The sequence below is a fragment of the Oratosquilla oratoria genome, chromosome 12, assembly GCF_046742065.1.
Source record: "Oratosquilla oratoria isolate Oo_2021 chromosome 12, ASM4674206v1, whole genome shotgun sequence".
Classification (NCBI taxonomy): Eukaryota; Metazoa; Arthropoda; class Malacostraca; order Stomatopoda; family Squillidae; genus Oratosquilla; species Oratosquilla oratoria.
Window position 1 is genome coordinate 25,812,704 of NC_134788.1, and position 22,362 is coordinate 25,835,065.

Sequence of the window (22,362 nt, forward strand, 5' to 3'; positions counted from 1 at the left end):
TGTAGTAGTTACAGAGGGATCAGCTTGTTGAGTGTAGTTAGGAAGACTTATGGGAGGGTCTTGATTGAGAGGATTAGGAGAGGAACAGAGGGAGTAATTGGTGAAGAACAGTGTGGTTTTAGGACAGGTAGGGGATGTGTAGATCAGATTTTTGTGGTAAGACAGATATGTGAGAAAGCTATAGGAAAAGGTAAGGATATTTTTTGGGCCTTTATGGATCTGGAAAAGGCTTACGACAGGGTAGAGAGGAAGGCACTCTGGAAGGTACTGCAGATATATGGGGTAGGAGGAAGGCTGTTAAGAGCAGTCAAGAGTTTTTATGAGCGTAGTAGAGCTTGCGTTAGGATTAGAAATGGAGAGAGTGAATGGTTTGAGGTAAAGGTGGGACTTGGTCAGGGGTGTGTTATGTCGCCCTGGCCGTTCAATCTTTACATGGATGGGGTGGTGCACGAGGTGAATGCAAGGGTAGTGGGTCAGGGGTTGAAGATGATTAAAGAAAATGGAGAAAAGTGGGAGGTGAGCCAGTTGTTGTTTGCCGACGACACTGCACTCGTAGCAGGATCAGAGGAGGGATTGAGGAAGTTAGTGACAGCGTTTGAGAAGGTGTGTGAAAGAAGGAAGCTGAAGATAAATGTGGGCAAAAGTAAGGTGATGAGATGTATAAGGGGAGAGAGTGACAGTAGGCTGGAAGTGAGCATTAAGGGTGAGAAACTGGAGGAAGTGGATAGTTTCAGATACTTAAAAAGTGTAATGAGAAATAGACATCTGGGAATGGATGCTAAGAGGATGTTACATTTACCTAGTTGTATTTTGCGGGAAGGGGAGCTATGCTCGTGATGTCCCGCCTTTGTATCTTGCAGTGTCTAGTTTGTTTTTAAACTCATGAATGGTTTTTGCGCATACTATTTCATTGTCCAGTTTGTTCCAAGTGTCCAAAACTCTATGAGGAAAACTGTTTTTCTTCAGTTCTCTTCTATAGCTATGTTTTTTGATTTTCTTTCCATGTCCTCTTGTGTTTTTTCTCATACATACTTCCTCACCCCCTGAAGGAGTCATTGTGCCAACAGCAATGTATGGGGCAGAAACATGGAACGTAAGAGAGGAAGAGAGAAGGAGTTTGAATGTGTTTGAGATGAAATGTCAGAGATGTATGATAGGGGTTACTAGGCTAGAGTGAGAAATGAGGAGGAGAACAGGGGTGGAAAAGGAGCTGGGAGGTAGGGTTGATTAAAGAGTATTAGGATGGTTTGGACACATGGAAAGAATGAGTGAAGAAAGATTAGTAAAAGAAGTGTGGAAGGCAGAGGCGGAAGGAATGAATATGAGGGGGTGTCCTAGGATGAGATGGATGGATGGGGTGAAAGGGGCTTAACAAAAGAGAGGAATGTCTGTAGAGGAAGGACAGGAGAGGACAGAAGATAGGGGTTAATGGAGAAGGGTTGTGAATAGATGAGGCTGTGATGCATGAGGGGGAGTGGGTGGGGGATGGGGGGTGAGGAAGTATGTATGAGAAAAAATTTGACGCAGCCTGAAGGGATTTCTTCCCGTCTTCTTCTTTCCTGCATGAGGGGACGGAGAGGGGGGATCGCCGAATATATGAAGCGGCCTTGCTGTGGATGTGCTGTGTCTTGCGACACTGCTTCTGACCCAGCGCAGTGGACAGGATGCAGGGATGACCCGTCATCCAGGAGGTGCCAAGATGGGAGGGAGGGTGGAAGGGAGTGGAATATATGGGAAATGAAATGGGTGGGAGTGATTTCCATGCCTTTTTCTTTTTGGGAACCCCCCGTGTAAGGGGTAAAAGGCCTTTGGTATATGTATGTAAAAATCTAGGCTAGCCACTAGCATTCAACTTTTTTTTTTTTTTTTTTTAATTGTAGTAAAAGCAATTCATGTCATATTTTCTAGTGTAATTGGTGCATTTTGGTGCTAATCTTTTACTACAGCCAAATTACCCTACTTACTTTATACATATATGTGCATTTAACATATTAGTAATCCATACTTTTGGACCTATAAGATCCAAATTTTCTGACTCCATACAATTCTATATTTTCAGATCACTTCAAAGGGCTTCCAGCACCTCGTGACTCCTTTTGTTATGTATGCGGCGAGTATATAAAGAAGAGAGGCAAAAAATTATCCTTGGAAGTATTGGTGAAGGTTTGTGAAGCCTACCAGAAGTACTTCGGGATGTTAGTTGGGAACCAGGACAAGCCTTGGGACCCTCACTACTGTTGCGAGCACTAAGAAGACACTGAAAGGGTGGCTGCAAAGTGAGAAAAGATCCCTGAAATTCTCCAACACACAGGTCTGGCTAGAGCCAACAGACCACTCCACATTTTTTTCTTTTTAATGGTGGGTGTTAGCAAGTGGCGGAAAGAAAAGAATGCTTCTGCTGTCCATTACCCAGACACCCCATCGTCAATTGCTCCAACTCCTCACTGCACGATATATCCCGTGTCAGTGCCACTTGCTCCAGTTGAAGTCCAAGGCAAGTATTTTGATGAAGAGGAGATGGATGCTGAGGATTTGGCTTACCTGCCTGAGGTACCAGAGAAAGTTCCTCACTTCCCAAATCAAAAAGAAGTAAAAGACTCGATTAGGAATATAGGTCTGACCATGTCCAAAGCAGAGCTATTGATCTCCAGATGAAGCAGTGGAACTTGGTCAATGAGGTGCAGGTGACAAGTCGGAGAATTCAACATGAACCTTTCTCAGGCTTTTACACACTTAGGGATGGCATCTGCTTCTGTCACAACGATCTCAACCAGGAATCAGCCTCTTTTAAGTACCTTATTTAGTTCTTCCTCAAGTTGTTTATAATTTTCTCAGAATATGCTACATTTGTACTCCCTATACCAAAGCAAATTTGATCACACTGTTGAATATTACATCCAAGGGAAATGTGCAATAATAATGAAAATAGCAATGATGATAATAATAATAGTAGTAATAGTAATGATTAAAATCTCGCTACTAAATTTTTTACAATAAGCCTGTGTTTAAAAGGACGGCCTCTTGCTAACTAAAGCCAGTACAGCTTCAACCGCCCCCGCAGCAGCACCTCGCCTTCACCTCCAGGCCTTCTCTCTCCTAGCATCGACCTAAGACCTCCAGCCCTAAACTTCCTCCAAGCAACGATTGAGGACCAGTTCCGTACTTCCTCTATCCCTGCCACGATTAAGCCCCCCCCCCAGGCTCGCTATATACTTCTTCCTATACTCCTCTTTGTGATTGTTAGAGATAGAGAATACTGTGCAGTCTGGCATGTGATTTCTTCCTTGGTTGTCTAAACCGACCATTACCCACAGAACACTACAAAGGTGCCACCTGTTCTTGGTAGTAGCCAAAGGAGAACTGTCGGCCACCTTGAGAGAAAAATCTTCCGTACATAGTAAGTTAACCAACACTGCTCAAGTGTTACAATCAGTTTCCTTTATCCCCCTTTTCAACAAGGAACTGCCCCTCTCCATCACCCTCTCTGGGAAATCATCCAGATAAAAAATTGAATATTGTTCTTTAATGAACAATGAATTTAACCTTTCTATATAAAATTGTACATTTGGGTTTGTCTGGCCAGGAGTAAACACCGTGAAGCCATGTTTGAAAGATTTATATAGGGACTTGCAAGAATTTTTGTGGTTCCTGGTACAACCAATGGTCAAGTGTGTAGCTTACATGTATTCATTGCTTGGTAGGCATTTTTTGGATCTATATTCATATTCCAATTTTGGTCTTATCAGTGTAACTGGTATTTTCTTTGCCATTTCTTCATCCATGTAGTTAAAGACCTCTTTCATTGATCTTAATAAGTTAAAAGTTTCTCCTACTAATTTGTTGACATATTTATCTGGTGTCATGTCATTTGAGATAGTTACTCCTAGATCCTTTTCCAAGTATACTTTTTAACTTCCTCTGAACCAATATTATATTGCTCCAATATTCCATTTTTGCTCTTTCAAAATTCCATTATACTATATTTCTTAATGTTGAAGTTCATTTCACTCTTTTAACTCCATTTCCAGACTTTGTCCAGGTCATTTTGAAAAAAATTCCAGTTGTCCAATGTACTTACTCTCTTTAATAGTTTCACACCATCTGCAAAGAAGTTCATATAACATTCCTCCCCTTCATCCATGTCATTTATATAAATAGCAAACATCGGAGCCAATACAGAGCCTTGTGGGACTCCACTTATCATATCTTCCCAATTTGAGTTATTGTCTCTTAAGTACCACCCTTATTTTTCTTCCGTTCAAGAATTTTTTCATCCATTCCAATAGTTTTCCTTGTATTCCACCTATTATTTCAAATTTTCTTAGTAGCATTTTGTGTGGTACTTTGTCAAAAGCCTTTTGTAAGTGCAAGAAAGCACAATGTGCCCATCTGTCTCCTGCTTGTATTATTTCTGTTAATCTTGCCCATCTGTCTCCTGCTTGTATTATTTCTGTTAACCTTGAGTACTAAGTTTGTAGTACATGATCTTCCACTTCTAAAACCAAATTGTTTAGGGTTTAATATATTGTTCTCTTCCAAATGGATAATCCATTTATTTTTAATAACTTTTTCAATTTTTTTTGCCATTGTGTGTGTGTGTGTATTTGCGTAGTTGTATTTTACTGGAAGGGGAGCTACGTTCGTGGTGTCCCACCTTTGTATCTCACAGTGTCTAGTTTGATCTTAGATTCATGAATAGTTTTTGCACACACCATTTTTTCGTCCAGTTTTTTTCCAAGTGTCCACCACTCTACGTGGAAAACTGTTCTTCTTCAGATCTCTTCTATAATTATGTTTTTTTCTATTTTATTTCCATGTCCTCTTGTGATTCTCTTGTCCCAGTTTAACAAGTCCTCTCTATTGAGTATTTCTGTGCCCTTCATGATTCTATAGATGGTCAATAGGTCACCTCTCTTCTTTGCTCCAGAGTCGGTAACTCCAGTTTAGCCAGTCTCTCCACATATGATAAGTTTGCAAGTGCAGGGGCCATTTTTGTGGCTGCCCTCTGGATTCTTTATATTTTCTTTATATTCTTTTTGGTACTGGGTAACCACAATGTCGCCACATATTCTGGTCTAGGTGTGACTAATAATTTTTTAATAATTTCTTCATCCAAATATGTAAATGTCACTTTATTGATCTTAGCAAGTTATAGGATTCTCCGACAATTTTGTTTATCTGTTTGTCATAAGACAAGTCGTTTGAGGTAATTACACCCAAATCTTTTTTGGATCCCACTTTCTTTACCTCCTTAGTTCCAATTTTATATTGTCCTGATATTCTATTTTTACTTTTTCCAAACTCCATTATGCTAATGTTGAAGTCCACTTTCCATTTCTGACTCCAGTTCCATACCTTATGCAGGTCTTCCTGGAGTGATTCGCAATCCGTTTCAGTGTGTGTGTGTGTGTGTATTCACCTTGGTCTTTGGATCACTTTCTGGACTTGTGATCAACAGCTATTTCCCTCTTGGAAGAGAGCTCAGAGCTCGTATGACCGATCTATGGGTAATGCTGTGACCTTACACGCACACACACACCCAAGCCCCCGCCCATGTTGATAAAATATCGCCACAGATAATATCGACACACTTTGGTTTGAAAATAACCTACGGCACTAGTTTCCTTTGTTTCCGCCATCTTTGTTTACATTCTCCTCTCATTAGCGACTTTGGGGAGAGAGGCTGTTTTCACCTTGTTTGAAGTTATTCCGTCCATTATTGATGCAGGTCAGATGGATCTCCGCCTAGGCTTACTCCTGCTTGGTAAGGTTGTATGTATGGTGAAAAATGTTTTTTTTTTTTTTTTAATGTTGGAATGGCTGTGGTTGTGAATTAAGTCTGAAATCACTGTAATCAGTTTGGTCATGCTTATTATATGCAGGAGAATTGGAATCTGAAGCTCACATCAATATTTGTGGGGGATATAGGATAATGGCAACAGAGAAGACGAGGACTGAACAAGCATTATCCTTGGTACAGGAGAATGAATACAACCTGTGTCACAAAACTTAGGAATATTATGATTTGCACTTGGTAAAGTCGAGGCTAGGATCTACTGTTGGCAAAAGACTAAACCATTTGTTGTCTAGTATTACATAAACAGTATAACTCAACATTGTTTTCATTTGTATCTTGATCATATTACAGAAAAGTGAATACAGTGCACTTTAATTATTCTGGAATAATGGACAAATCCACAGAACCCTTGTGGACAACAGTGATCCTCACCGTAGTCTAAACTAGGGAAAAAGGATGAAATATATATTTTTGTATTATTATGAAATCTGTGTTTAGACTGCATAAGATAAGAGTGATAACATCAATAGATATAAGATGCTACATAAAATATGGTGATAACATTAGTACACTAAACCCAGGCATATCAAAATAAACATATAGGATGTATACACATGTTGGCAGCTGCCACCATCATATAAACCCAGTTAATTGATCAAATATGTTGATCCATTACATACATCTTTTTATGTGATTATTGGAATCATGTCAAGATTAGCAAATTCAACATTTTTAAAATTTCTAAATTTTAGCCTTCTTTAACTAAAGGTTAGGCTAGGTAATGTAGCTCTGCTTGCAGGTTATAAAATACTTAATACAATGATAGGATTTGGAATAATATTTTAAGAAAATTTTAGTTCGCTTATTTTGACATGATCAAATTATTGTACAGTAGTGGTTATTTTCTCCCACCCTATGTACTCCCTGGAAAATGAAAATGTACCACTCATGCTACATGTATCCCCAGTGCCACATTTTCAGTTTTTATACAAATTATGAAGAAATATATTTTTGCCTCAAATAACATTCTTTTACCTTATTTTTTTAATGTATACTTATCATATATTTGTATACATATAGCAATTACATCTAGTTGCTGTTATGCAGCTATAACTTTGTATAAATTAAACTAATGTAAGTGCTATTAAGGTAATAATCAGATTAAAATAGGTATTTGGGATGGTAACTTAAGGGTCTACCAACATTTCTTGGCACATTTTCCACAAATTAGAGTTGGGTGATACCACAGATTTTTTTCAATATGATCTGATCATTTTGTGCTCTAGTATTGGAGGTATTGAGTACTATAGTACCCAGTATAATTTATATCTGACTTGCTATTCCAATCTTTGTGACAGTTATTATATTTGAAACAAAATTATATTCTACAGGAAATTCTAACAGCACAGAGTGATTTAAATAGCATATTGGACACTGGAAAATGTGGAATACTATGCTAAATCTTAATGCATCATTTGATCCTAGAATAGATCACTTTTCACAAGGCAATCTAGAATCTACAGATATTTATGAAATTATATTAAAACGGCTAGAAAGTTATCTTCCATAACATGCCAACAGGAAATCCCAAACCAGAAAACTTAATGAAGGAGGAAGTATACTAGGTTCAATGTAATTCAGCATTAACATGATAGCCTTGTCTCAAATACTGTATAAGCATAATATGAAATAACTCATAAGCTGATATCAATTATTATTTCCCAATTAACAGCAAATGACAGACATGATGAACTGAACAAATAAGAAACTTGAAAAGGCAATGATCCTCATGTCAACAGCGAGCCCAAAGATCCTAATGTAAAGAATGGCCAAACCAAAAGAGTTCATGTGAAGAAAAGCAAAAATGTAAAAAATAGTGTGCTAAGTTTATATTGGTAAGTAAACAATGAAAATAATATGGTAACATAATATTCAATTTACATTAAAAATCTGTTAAACCTATTTATTGAAAGGGTACTGCATGGCGATTGCATTACAGAACCTTGATTATCTGTCAACAGTATACCTAACCTAACCTTGAGACTTCTTGGATACCTGAATATAGAAATTCAAACCAACATATAAAAACCACTATTAAACCAGCAAGGATTCATAAAGGTTAACTAGTGAACAACAGTTATGAAATTTAATTAGTTGTTTAAGTGTTGTTTGTGTACCGAAGTGTTTATGTTAAGAGCAGCAAACCCGATTGTACTTGTGTAAGGAACAACGAAATCAAAAAGCTTTCTTGTAAAGAGTAGTAAACCCTGCTGTGATTGAGTTCGCTAATCATGACATAATCCTAATCATACATACATATACCAAGGCTTTTTCCCCCTTCCAAGGGAGGTAGCCAAAAAGGGAAAGGCATAAAAACACTCCCACCCATTTCATCCCTAAATACACTCCCCACCCCTCCCACCCTTCCTCTCATCTGAGCACCTCCTGGATGACGGGTCATCCCTGCACCCTGCCCACCGCCCTGGGTCAGAAGCAGTGTCGCAAGACACAGTACATCCACAGCGAGGCCGCTTCATTTAATCGGCGACCCCCCCTCTCCGTCCCCCTTTGCATATAAGGCGAGGACGGGGAGAAATCCCTTCGGGCTGCGTCAAAATTTACTCACACATACTACCCCACCCCCCACTTCCCCGCCCATTCCTCCTCATGCAGTCACAACATCATCCATATACAACCATTCTCCACTCACCTCTGTCTTCCGTCCTCTCCCTTCCTTCCTCAACAGACATTCCCCTCTTCCCCAAAGCCCCCTTTACCCCATCCATCCACCTCATCCTAGGACGTCCCCTCATGTTCACTCCCTCCACATCTGCCTTCCATACCTCTTTTACTAGTCTTTCTTCACTCATTCTTTCCATGTGTCCAAACCATCCTAATATTCTTTCATCAACCCTATCTCCCAAATCCTTTTTCACCCCTGTTCTCCTCCTCACCTCCTCATTTCTCACTCTATCTAGCCTAGTAACCCCCACCATACTTCTCAGACACCTCATCTCAAACACATTCAAACTCCTTCTCTCTTCTTCTCTTATGTTCCACGTTTCTGCCCCATACATTGCTGTTGGCACAATCACTCCTTCATACAGTCTCCTCTTCGCATCCATTCCCAAATGTCTATTCCTCATTACACTCTTTAAACCACCAAGGCATTTATTCGCTTCTCTCAATCTACATTCTACCTCCACCTTCACTCCACCTTTTCCTGCTACACTTGCACCCAAGTATCTAAAACTATCCACTTCCTCCAACATAATCCTAATACTGCAACTAAATGTTATGAACTACTAAATTATATATTAATAAGATGCACAATTAAAAAAAAAAACGAGAGTAGAAATAACATAAAATGTCTTTTTACTAAAGTGTTTTTTGAAAGATTGATATTAGCCATTAATATACTTTGAATGTTTTAAAAATGGCGTCTTTCACCATAACCTGAAAGATTAAATCTTATGTTGATTTACAACTAAGATTGCTACAAAGCACAAATATTAATGCAAATTATTTGAAGTGGCTGTTTTCACTGAATAACTATAATTTGATAAGCTACTCCAACCATGTGCCTTGTTTTATTATTTCATAGAAGGTAGTGGTGAATCTAACTTGACCTTGGTGTAGGTTATGATAGATTGATAAGAAATTTATTTCTCGCACCAGAATGGAAAAACTCAATATTTCATAGTTTTATTTAAAGGTGGTATTTGTGCAGAATGTTACTTGTTTTCCCACCAACCATGAGATAAGGGGAATGAGGGGTTGATTTCCTGAAGTAGATATCAGGTTTTAGTAAATCTCTCAAATGTTGATTTATGACATCAACGCTATTGCGTTGTACATTATACATCAATCTCTCTCTTTTTTTTTTCCTGTACACTATTTATTCAGCCACTCTTTTGCCTTGTTATGTCCTGAATAATATCTACTGGCCCAGTCTTTTTTTTTTTTTTTTTTTTGTGAGACTCCATAGTTTTTAATGTTTGTTCAACATCTTTCATTAAGCTTTTTTAATATGAGTTGGTTGTTCCCTTCCCCTAATGCATTTTGGTACATACCCCATTATATTTGTATATGATTGTGTTACTCTTTATTTTATGTTCTCAACAAGTTAAATGTCAAACTTATTAAATATTTTCTTTCAGGACGAAGGTAATTATCTATATTTCTTTGAAAAAAAAAACATCCAAAGAACCCATATATTCGTCATACAATAAAGATAATCTGGTGTGACCTGGTGTGACAGGAAAGAGTGCTCTTAAGTGTCACATAATGACCCACACTGGAGAATAGCATTTCAAGTTTGATGTGTGCCATGAACTTACTCAACAAAAAGTGCTCTCAAGTACCACATGATGGCCTTTTAATTGTGACCTATGCAATACAGGTTTCTCACGAAAGAGTATTCTTATAAACGACACATGATGACCCACACTGAAGAGAAGCCTTCCAAGTAGGACCTGTGTAATGCAGCCTTCTCAGGAAAGGGTGCTCTCAAATCTCCCATCATGACCCACACTGGAGAGAAGCCCTTTAATTGTAACACGTGCAATGAAGCTTTCTTCGATAAGGCTAATCTCAAGCGACACATGATGACCCACACTTTAGAGAAGCCTTTCAAGTGTGACCTGTGTGATGCAGCCTTATCAGGAAAGAGTGGTCTCAAATATCACATGATGACCCACACTGGAGAAAAGCCCTTCAAATGTGATGTATGCAATGAAGCTTTCATAGCAAAGGGTGATCTCAAGAGACACGTGATGACCCACACTGGAGAAAAGCCCTTCAAATGTGACCTGTGTGATGCAGCTTTCTCTGGAAAGAATGCTCTAAAATATCACAAGATGACCCACACTGGAGAGAAGCCTTTCAAATGTGATATGTGCCATTCAGCTTACTCATCAAAGAGTGCTCTCAAATATCACATGATGACCCACACTTTAGAGAAGCCTTTCAAGTGTGACCTGTGTGATGCAGCCTTATCAGGAAAGAGTGGTCTCAAATATCACATGATGACCCACACTGGAGAGAAGCCCTTCAAATGTGACCTATGCAAGGAAGCTTTCTTAGATAAGGCTAATCTCAAGCGACACATGATGACCCACACTGGAGAGAAGCCTTTCAAGTGTGACCTGTGCCATGCAGCTTACCCAACAAAGAGTGCTCTTAAATGTCACATGATGACCCACACTGGAGAAAAGCCCTTCAAATGTGACCTATGCGATGCAGCTTTCATAGTAAAGGGTAATCTCACTCAACACATGATGACCCACACTGGAGAGAAGCCTTTCAGGTGTGACCTGTGTGGTGCAGCCTTCTCAAAAAAGAGTGCTGTGAAATATCACATGATGACCCACACTGGAGAGAAGCCCTTCAAATGTGACCTCTGCGATGCAGCTTTCTTAGATAAGGGTAATCTAAAGCGACACGTGATAACCCACACTGGAGAAAGAGAAAAGCCTTTCAATTGTGACATATGTGATACAGCTTTCATAACAAAGGGTGATCTCAAGCGCCACGTCATGACCCACACTGGAGAAAAACCCTTCAATTGTGACCAATGCGATGCAGCTTTCATAGCAAAGGATGGTCTCAAACGTCACATGATGACCCACACTGGAGAGAAGCCTTTCAAGTGTGACCTGTGTGATGCGGCTTTTTCACAAAAGAGTGCTCTCAAATATCACATGATGACCCACACTGGAGAGAAGCCCTTCAAATGTGACCTATGCAATGCAGCTTTCAGAGGAAAGCGTCATCTTAAGCGACACGTGATGACCCACGCTCGAGAAGGAGAATAGCCTTTTAAGGGTGATGTATGTGATGTAGCATTCTCAGGAGTGTTCTGAAATATCACGTGATGACCCACACTTGAGAGAAGCCCCACGTATGTGACCTATGCGATGTAGCTTTCATAGCAAAGGGTAATCTCAAGCGACACCTGATGGCCCACACTGGAGAAAAGCCTTTCAGTTGTGACCTGTGTGATGCAGCCTTCTCATGAAAGAGTGCTCTCAAATATCACATGATGTCCCACACTGGAGAAATGCCCTTCAATTGTGACCTGTGTGATGCTTTTTTTTTTTTTTTTTTTTTTTTTTGCAGAGTAGGACCTCAAACGACACATGATGACCCGCACTGGAGTTACTTGTAAGATGCGGCTTTTTCACGAAAGAGTCCAAATCTCAAAGAGCACATAATGACCCACAATGGAGAGCAACCGTACAAGCGGGACCTAGGTGGTGCGGCTTTTTCACGAGTCATCTCAAACAACACATAATGTGACTTGTGTGACTTGTGTGATGCGGCCTTTTCACGAAAGAATGGTCTCAAACGACACATGACCACATTGGAAAAAAATCCCTTCGTGTAATAATTGACGTAACGTGGTGACCCATATAGGAAAGAAGTTCAGCTTTCTTATGAAGGGTTTGTTTCAAATATCGCACACTGACTCACTTCCTCATTAAAGGTTGATCTCGTGTATTGCGTGACCATTCATGCTGCTGAGAAGCCTCTCCAGTGTGACCCGAGTGATATAAGTTTTTTGTATGATTGTATTTTCAGCTATAAGTATTGAGCCACTGCTGTAGATCTGTTTGGTAGACGAGTTGTAACACACGCATAATGCTGGTTGTAAATGTTAGTTTAATCTCAGTTGGGAAGTATTTTTTCTTGATTGTCCTATTACGTAGTTGGATTTTTGCTCATTCTTAATTGAAGGTTTTTAAGTGTTCTATTTGTATGAAAAACTGTCGAGAATATTAGAGGATGGTTGGTGGATATATATCTGCACATCATGACGTGAAGATGTTCTGTTTAACTTAGCGTTGTGTAAAGTTGTCTGGAGTATACGCCAGTGTTACTTGTAATTTGTGTTACTGTAAACATATCTACGGTAATATAACTAGAAGTGTTTACTTTATCATTTGAGACATAACTGTCACATTTCTATGAAGTCTATCCAAGAGTGATAAATAATAAAATATAGTGTCGCTTCAGGCCTATTCTTACGGGCTTTGAGAATTTGTAGTTCCCAATATTTAGACATGGAACTAATTTCAGTAAGAAGTCAACTAACAAAATTAGGATACCCGTCGTGGTTTATTACAAAAAGCTCTTAGTAAGGCCAAAACTAGTTTTTACAAATCAGATTCCCATTCCGCCATGAATCACAAGTGGGATAATAGATGCATAAAATTACCTTATAATAGATCAATTAATGACTTGTCTCATTTGTACCAAAGCAAAAAGTAAATTTTATCTTCAACTATCCCAAAAACTTGTTCAGTAAAGTTGTTAATATACATCATAGATCTAAGAGTAATACAACTGGAGTTTATAAGTTACCTTGTTTAGATTGGAAGGATGTATATTGGGGACAAACGGGTAGAGACCTCACCACCAGGGTCAAGGAACACAAGAACTCTGTAAAATATGGGCAGGAAAACTCCGCGGTATTTCAGCACGTCGCCAACAAAAACCATCGGATATATTGGGATGATGCTGAAATAATTTACAAGTCCAAATGTAGTTTCAGAAGAAAAATGGTAGAATCCTCTTTGATAAACAATTTTTCAAATTATAAAAATTCTTACGGTCAATGGTCACCAGATTGTATTTCATCATTTGCAATAAATAAAATGTTACCATCTACATTAGCGGTGGACAAAAGCCACCAAGGTCCACGCAACGCCGGACACGTGACCTGAGCCCCCGTCCCTTCCCGCTTACTTAACTACTGCATAAATACACATTGTTCTCTACTCAGTAATTCATATCTGCTGAAGAGGATCACAGTTAGTGATCGGAATATACAGATCTTTATACTTTCGCTTATTCTTCTCCGAAAGTGGGTCATCAGTATTATTTTACAAATGTGCTACGACATAACTTTGTTATACATATATATATATATTTATACATATATATATATATATATATATATATATATATATAAAATAAATATTAGTTAACTGCAGTTAGAGTGAGTTCGAGAGGCATTGTCGACTTATGGATTTTTGAAGCTAGAAACTCCAAAATTTCGAAGCGCAAGGAAGAAAGAATCACATGGGTCATTCGACACACTGAGCTAGAAGTTAACGGAAGCCATCGGAGCTGGAACACATCCTACCCGGCCAAATCACTACATTATCACCATCACAAGTCCATTCTGCATTTGATCGTCTGAGTGAACTTGGAGTGGTAACATCGGCCAAAAGAAAGGGAAAAGGTAGATAGCCTGCACTACACGCGAGCCAGAACGAAGAACTGCAAATTGGACCAATTGCTTCACCTCATCGTTCGGGCTTGCGCAGGAACCCCCCATGCAGTGTTGAGTATCGTCGGTACTAAATCAAGGTATGATAAATATTCGCGGCTGGAAGAGCCTGTAAAGCATTGTCCTTTACAAATCTATAGCTGCAGGTGTGTAATTGTGTGACCAAGTGTGTAACTAAATGTGCGATGAAAGTGAGTATTCTATAACAAATTGTGATCATTCTGTGTTAAGTGCCTTGTTGGGGGCAGAGTTAAATTGCCCAGTTACTGTCGCCCCCACTTGTGAGGTCCTGTTGACCTGAGCAGTCAGTCGACCAGATAATTAAACTCGTTACTTACAAGATCATTAATTACTTTATCATGTGTGCATGTGTATGCATATGGTATTAATTTATGTAATTACTAATGTTAATAACTGATTATTTTTGAATATTAGTGAAAATTCTTTGAAAAATAGTTTGATTAGACCCTTGCTCTACTGATGTTCATATATGACGCTGTACTATGAAATTAGATTATGCAGCATCCTCGTAGGCCAGTGGAGCTGCCGGAGTTAGGTAAAAATATATTTACATTCAGTAAAGTTAGTCAAGTCCTACCAAGTTCTAAAGGGTTTTGACACACATTATGACAGATATAATTCTGTTTACTTTAGCGCTGTATTAAATTGTTATTTATAATTTGTTACTGTAAATATAACTACGCTAATGTATTCAGCAGTGCTTTTTGAATCCCTGGGGCAAGAGGCTCGTAGATACAGGTCGACAAATGAGGTAGAAAGTGGGGTAGAGAGTGAGAGTTTCGTTTTTATTGGATCGGCTTTCTGGTAAACAACAACTCGAAGGCGAGGATTGCATAATTTCGTTCTTAGTGTCATGTTTATGAACAAGGGCCTGGGGACTCGATTTTATTGCTGTAGTTTTACCTTTCTTGGTGCGACCTGGATGAGTGTGCAGTGAATTTGAGATTGCTTGAGTAAGTATCGCATGCGGATTTGTAACGGCGGATCTGATTGGAGAAAGAATGGAGGAGAAAATTCAATTGGTTCACGATTGTAAGAGGACACGCTAAGGGGAGGGTCTTAAATATAAATTAAAGATCACTGAACTAAAGAAATCCTGACGTCACTGCAGAACTGACCTAGGACCCAAATTGAGTGTTACTGACGAGATTGCTTGCAAGAACATTGTAGAGTGCCGTATACAAATATTAACAGAAGATAGCCATAGAAGAAAAGATAATTTTATTCACCTCGATTGAAGACTATAACTGAAGGAAAAGAAAATAGCAGTAGATTATTGGGGGCATGGGGCCCACCGACTAAAATTGTGTGTGGTAGACAGGACACACACCTGGAGATACAACATTCACAGTTTAATTGGGTCTTTTCAGGAGATGGCATATAATGACTTGCTCATTGTTGTTGAAAGATAAATCCACGATATTAGTTTATCTGGATGGTTTTGTTAATATTTGTGCCAAGAGCAATTTGTTTCATGGTGACTTGTAGTAGTTTTGATTGTAGTTGTTCTTCTTTAGTTCCTCCTGAAAATAATAATAATAATAACAATGGCGTCGGTTCGAACTCTGACCGTGGCGCAAAGGTCAGGAAGGGCATAAATTCTGAGTAATGGCCCCCGACCGCTGCTCACCTCGGACCTGTAGTGACATGGCGACGTCACTGTGTGATACATCAGCTCCCTCCAGGTATCGTCACTGCAGTGGGATACCGTGGACACCGTCTCTCCTGCGTTCATATCTACAACAAAGTAAGAATTGAATGTTCAAAAACTGACAAATTGAAAAGCTTGATTGATAACAATGATTAAACATGCATGCCAACCCAGACTTTGTGAGGTATTAAGATATGTAGACCTATATCATAAGACCATTGTTTCATATGATGTAACAAGTCTATCAAAGTTTCCATTAAAGGAAGCTTGAGAGGTGGTCAACGACATAAGGGACGAGGATTTTCCCCTGGGCAAGGAAGACTTTTAGTATCTATGTGTACAATTTGGCCCTTTCGTCTTTAACAACGAAGAATATTTTCAGTGTCGTGGATTTTCTATGGAGAGTCCCCTTAGTGTTGTCATGGCTTAATTATACTTGGAAATGTTCAAAAGAGGTAATTTTATATCTATAATGGACCAGGATACCACTTGGGTGCCGTACGTAGATGACATACTTGTCATTGCCCCTAGAGGAACCCATCTTTACGAGAAGCTAAATAGGTTAAATGGGATAGAATAAAACATTCAGTTCACAATAGAGCATGAAGTGAATGATAAAGTGGCCTTTCTGGACACAGTGATATGGAGAAAATGAAATAAGACAGCTTTTTCAGTCTACAGGAAAAGCACAAAGACGACATCGTACACTACTACTCTGCCCACAATGACAAAATCATGAGGGCTCACGGGTGATATGGGACAGTTTCTCACTAAAGCGGAGTTAAAAATTGCATACATTACTGGCACCAGGATAAATGATACTATAAAAAACAGGTAATACCAAGGCCGAAGCAGAAAAGAACAGCGTAGTTATTACGGAGAGACGGGCAGAGGGATTGCCAAGAGGACATCTGGGCACAAAGTGGCGTCAGAGCCCACCGAATTTCTAATTCTTTGGTGGTACACCTTAAGAACTTTGGCCACCTACCAGAGTGAGAGAAAACAGAGGTAACATAGAGGTCTACCCAAGAAAGAAAAAAAAGGGCAATTGAGGGAGCCTACATCAGTTTGCATCCACGTAATAACCACCGTGATGGATTCGTCAAATTAGCAACGCCGAGCGGAGGTGTGGGAGGAGCGACGGTGATCGGGGAGGAATGGGATAAGCTGGGAGTATTTAAACTGTTATTTTATTTCATTTATTTATTTATTTATTTTACACTCTGAAGAAGTCCTTCTAGGACGGAACGTAAGTATTAAAACTCCAACGGTTTTTGGCGTTTTCCTCACCACTCTTATACATAAGTCGAAGGTGTGTGTGTGTGTGTGTGTGTGTGTGTGTGTGTGTGTGTGTGTGTGTGTGTGTGTGTGTGTGTGTGTGTGTGTGTGTGTGTGTGTATTCACTTTGGTCTTTTTGGATCACGTGTTGGACTCGTGATCGACAGCTATTTTCCTCCCGGCAGAGAGCTCAGAGCTCGTAGGTCCGATCTATGGGTAATGCTATGACCTTACACACACACACACACACCCAACTCCCCGCCCACGAGAGTTAGAGTAACGACCCGAAGCGCAGCGATACCGAAATAATTTCGGCCCTGGGCAGGATTCGAACCAAGTACTACGGGCACCACCATGCTAGCACTTCAGCGCTCTACCAACTGCGCCACCGAGTCGTGTGTGTATTTACCTAGTTGTATTTTACGGGAAGGGGAGCTATGCTCGTGGGGTACCGTCTTCATATCTCATTTTATCTAAACTATTTTTAAATTCATGTATTGTTTTTGCACACACCACTTTCTCATCTAACTTGTTCCAACTGTCTATTACTCTGTGAGGAAAGCTGTTCTTTTTCAAATCTCTTCTATAGCTGTCTTTTTTTATTTTCTTTCCATGTCCTCTTGTATTTCTGTCATCCCATTTTATCAGATTCTCTCTATCAGTAATTTCTATGCCTTTCATGATTCTGTAAATAGCTATCAAATCTCCTCTCTCTCTTCTTTGCTCTAGTGTCTGTAGTTCAAGTTTTTCTAGTCTCTCTTCATATGATAGTTTTGAGAGTGTTGGTGCCAATTTTGTAATTGCTCTTTGTATTCTTTCAAGTTTTTTTTATACATTTTTTTGTACTTGGTGACCATATGGTTGCTGCATATTCCAATCTTGGTCTTATCAGGGTGATTAGGATTTTCTTCACCATTTCTTCATCCAGGTATGTAAATGCAACTTTGATTGTTCTTATTAAATAATAAGTTTCTCCAAAAATCTTATTTATATGTTTCTCAGGTGACATATTATTCATAACAATGACTCCCAGGTCCTTCTCATTTTCTACTTTCTTTTATTCCCCCTTCTCCCAATTTATATGCTCCTGTTATTCTGTTTTTGCTTTTTCCAAATTCCATTATACTACACTTTTTTTGCATTGAACTCCATCTCCCACTTCCTACTCCATTCCTGTACTTTATTTAGATCTCTCTGTAGTGATTCACAATCTTCTTCAGTTTTCACTCTTTTCAGTAGTTTTGCATCATCTGCAAAGAGGCTCATATAGCTTTCAATTCCTTCATCCATATCATTAATATATATAGCAAACATTATTGGGGCTAGAACTGTTCCCTGCGGAACACCGCTTATTACTTCATCCCATTTTGAGTGTTGGTTTCTTATCACTACTCTCATTTTTCTTTCTTGCAAGAAGTCTTCCATCCAATTTAGTAGTTTGCCCTGTATTCCCCCTTCAGTTTCTAATTTCTTAAGCAACTTCTTATGTGGTACTTTGTCAAAAGCTTTTTTTAGGTCTAAAAATGCACAGTCCGCCCATCCATCTCTTTATTGTATTATATCTATTAGCCTTGAATAGAAACATATTAAATTGGTGACGCATGATCGTCCTTGTCTGAATCCAAATTGCCTTGGATTTAACACTTTTTTTTTCTAAATATTTTACCCATCTACTTTTGATAATTCTTTCACAAATTTTTGTTATTGTACTTGTTAGAGAGACTGGTCTATAGTTGGTAGGTTCTTTATTTTCTCCTTTATATATAGGTACTATATTTGCTTTTTTCCAATCTTCTGGAACTTTTCCTTCTTTCAAGGAACTATTTAGTATGCTATGTATTTTGTCTGCCAGTTCATTCCTGCATTCTTTCAGTATCCAGTTTGCTATTTCATCTGGTCCATGCGATTTTCTGACATCAAGATTACTCAAGTGTGTTAATATTTCATTCTTTGTTACTTCTATTTCTTCCATAGGGGGGACTTTCTCTTTCCATTCGTTCTCTTCAGGTTGTATGTTCTCCCTTATAAACACTGATTTAAAATGTTTGTTCATAATTTCCGCCATTTCCATTTCCTCAGTGTATTCAACTCCCTCCTGTCTTAATTTCTCCAAGTCTTGTTTGTTTTTCAGTTTATTGTTTACAAATCTGTAGAATAGTTTTGGTTGATCTTTACACTTTTCTATGATATATTTTTCATATTTTCTCTTTTCCTCTCTGCACGTTTGTACATATTCAGTTCTATAACAGGTATATATTTTCCATTTTTCAGGTCTTCTGTCTTTTTTCCATCTGGTCCAGGCTTTGTTTCTTTTGTCTTTTAACTCCCTACAACTTTTGTTGTACCAGCATTTTACATATTCTTTTTCTTGTTTTTGTCTTGGGACATACTTTTCCACTCCTTTTTTGTAAATTTTTGTCAAAATATTCCATTTCTATTCTACTGTTGTTTCTTCTTTGCATATTTCTTCCCATTTTTTGTTTATGAAAAAATTCTCTTATTTTATCAAAGTTTGTTTTTTCATACATCATTCTTCCTTTTCTATATTGTTCATTTCTTTTCATATATTTTTCTTCATTAAGTTCCAGTTCAATCAATATGTGGTCACTTTTACTTATTGGTGTTTTATATTCAATTTTGTCCACTATTCTAGGTTCGGATGTAATTATTAGGTCTAGTCTCGATGGCTCTTCTTCATTTCTATACCTAGTGTTCTCCTGTATCCATTGTGTCATTTTATGGTCAGTAACCATCTCAAGTAGAGCGTTTCCCCATGAGCCGTCTCCACCCTTTACTGTCATTTCTTCCCAGCAGATTTCTTTGCAATTAAAGTCGCCCATCATAACTATTTTTCCTCCCTCTTCCATTGTATTGTTTAATGTTATCTTTGTGTCCTCTAACATACTTTTATGTTCACTCTCTTCCCATGAGGCTGTTTTCGGGGGCACATAATTTATCACAAACTTTCTGCTCTTCTTATCTCTGTCTTCTACTTCCATCATTATCATCTCTACTGTATTCTTTCCATATGTGACACACTTCACGTTTATATCCTTCTTAGTCAGGAACATAACTCCACCCCCTTCCTTTTTCACTCTGTTTCTAATCCAATAATTATATGCATCATGTCCTACAATGTTGGGTGGTAGTGGACCTTTTAATTTTGTTTCTACAATTCCCATTATGTCTGGTTCTTTTTCTTTCAAATAATCATTCAGCTCATTCAATCCTGTTATTAATCCATCTATATTTGTGTAAGACACTCTTAGTTTTCTGCCACTTCCATTGTGTTCTCTGTTTTCCTTTTGTTTTTCTCTTGTATGTCGACTTTCTTTAGTTTCATATTCACTACTCTCCAATAGAATCTCTCTTTTTCTGACTCCGTTCTTATCTCGTTTTTTTCCTTAGCTTCAAGTCTTTTCTGTTTTTCTTCCTCTCTTTCCTCTTTATTCATTTCCCTTTTTATCCATACCTTTTTATATTGTTCACTTGTTGCTAGTTTCCCTGTTTTGGATAAGATATTCTCAGCCGTAGTTTGTGACCTGAATTTAATCTTAATTGGTCTGGTCTTGTCTGTACTATATTTCCCGAGCCTGAGTTTCTCTTCGATTTGTTTCATTATTTCTGGTTCATCTTCCTGAACTAATTCTAGTAAATTTCTTACTTTTTCATTTTCCTCTTTGATTCTTGTGGTTCTATCTGGGTTATGTTTCTCTTTCATTCCTAATATAATTATACATTTCTTTCTGTCTGCTAAGTCTCTTACTATATTCTCCTTCTGTCTCATCACTTTAATAACTGAGTTTTCAGTTTGTTCATTCATTTGCTGCCTGATTATTTCAGTGAATGCAACTTTGCTATTTTCTTGGATTTTTTTTCCAACCCTCCTTGTTCTCCTTATTATTCTCCTTTAAGACTTTATTCTCTTCTTTTACTTCTTTTAACTGTTTTTTTATGTCTTCAATTTCCTTAGTTAAGTTTTTGTTCGCCTTCTCTAGTTCTTCCAATTTTTCAACCCTCCGTACAATGTTGTTAACATGACCGAACCTACGCTCCAAGTCCTCGATCATCTTATCGACCTTATCTTCTAGTCTTGTCAGTCGGGGGGGGGGGGGGGGTTGTGTTCCCCCCCCCCCACCCTCTTTAATCCCTGGAAAATATTCTCATCACTTTCTACTGTATTGCTCTTATCTATACTTCTAATCTTTACATTTTTATTAGACATTTCATCGTCGCTCAGCTGGTCGGGGGGCCGTTTGCTTACCTTTCGCCTGTCTGCCTGGGCCAAGTCCTCTCCTTCCTCATTTCCATACATTTACCACCCCAACTCCACATTCCCTACTTTCCCACTACCCCACGAGCAATTTCCCCCCACCCTGTAAATACAATAGGCACTTCTCTTTGCGTTGGGATCCACGAAACTTCAATTTTCTTCAGAACGTCTTCTAAGCCGTCCGTTCGTTGAAGTGTGTGTGTGTGTGTGTGTATGTATATACATACATATATATATATGTATATACACACACATATATATATATATATGTTTATATACATATATATATATATATATATATATATATATATATATATATGTAATTGTTCATAGTTCTTATTATGTCTAAAATTGTGATCTTTTTTGTGTGTTTTGCTTGCCTTTTTTTCTGGGCATGTTTTTCTTGTTCTGGGTACCCAGGACTGCACCCTTCTCTCTCAAATGTTAAGATTTTCCAGATTTTATCAGTGCTTTAGTAAAAAGACATTTTATATATTTTCTCGAATTAAATGCCAATCAGTGGAGATATATTAATTAAGAAGTTATCATATTTACCGTTCCTTTTTAAAAGTCTAACACCTTTGTTTTGTATCATGTCTAACAGTCTCGATAGTGCATTGTTTAATATTTCATAATAGTTACAGTAGTGTAATTTAGAAACTGCTTAATTATTAAGCGACACCTTTGTTGGGTCTTAATCTAGATGTCATGTAATATTGCATAGGTAATAATTGCAGTTGTACCGTATTCAGTATTCACCTTTATATGAAAAGTATTGTCAAATGTTATTCTAAAGTTTCTTGATGTTGTCACTATATTCACTGTTGTTATATATGTCTTCATCATTTCAATTTGGCCAAGTTTCTTTATATTTCTTCTGGAACCAGATACTATATATATATATATGTGTGTGTGTGTGTGTATATATATATACATATATATATATATATTGTTTCTTATTCGTTCAGTCCATCATATCAATCATTATTGGATTTTTTCATGGTGTCGGTAACTGGGAAATAAAATTTCATATGATCAGTATGTCA

At 38.2% G+C, this 22,362-nt stretch overlaps 1 protein-coding gene across 1 annotated transcript; it reads left to right on the forward strand.

Moving 5' to 3' along the window:
• The first annotated feature begins 9,704 nt into the window (after window positions 1-9,704).
• LOC143032042 (uncharacterized) lies at window positions 9,705-12,392 on the forward strand. Its single transcript, XM_076196510.1, has 2 exons — window positions 9,705-11,456; window positions 12,380-12,392. Exons 1-2 carry the CDS (start codon window positions 10,321-10,323, stop codon window positions 12,390-12,392), a joined length of 1,149 nt encoding a protein of 382 aa, XP_076052625.1. The 5' UTR covers window positions 9,705-10,320.
• Window positions 12,393-22,362: the final 9,970 nt, after the last annotated feature.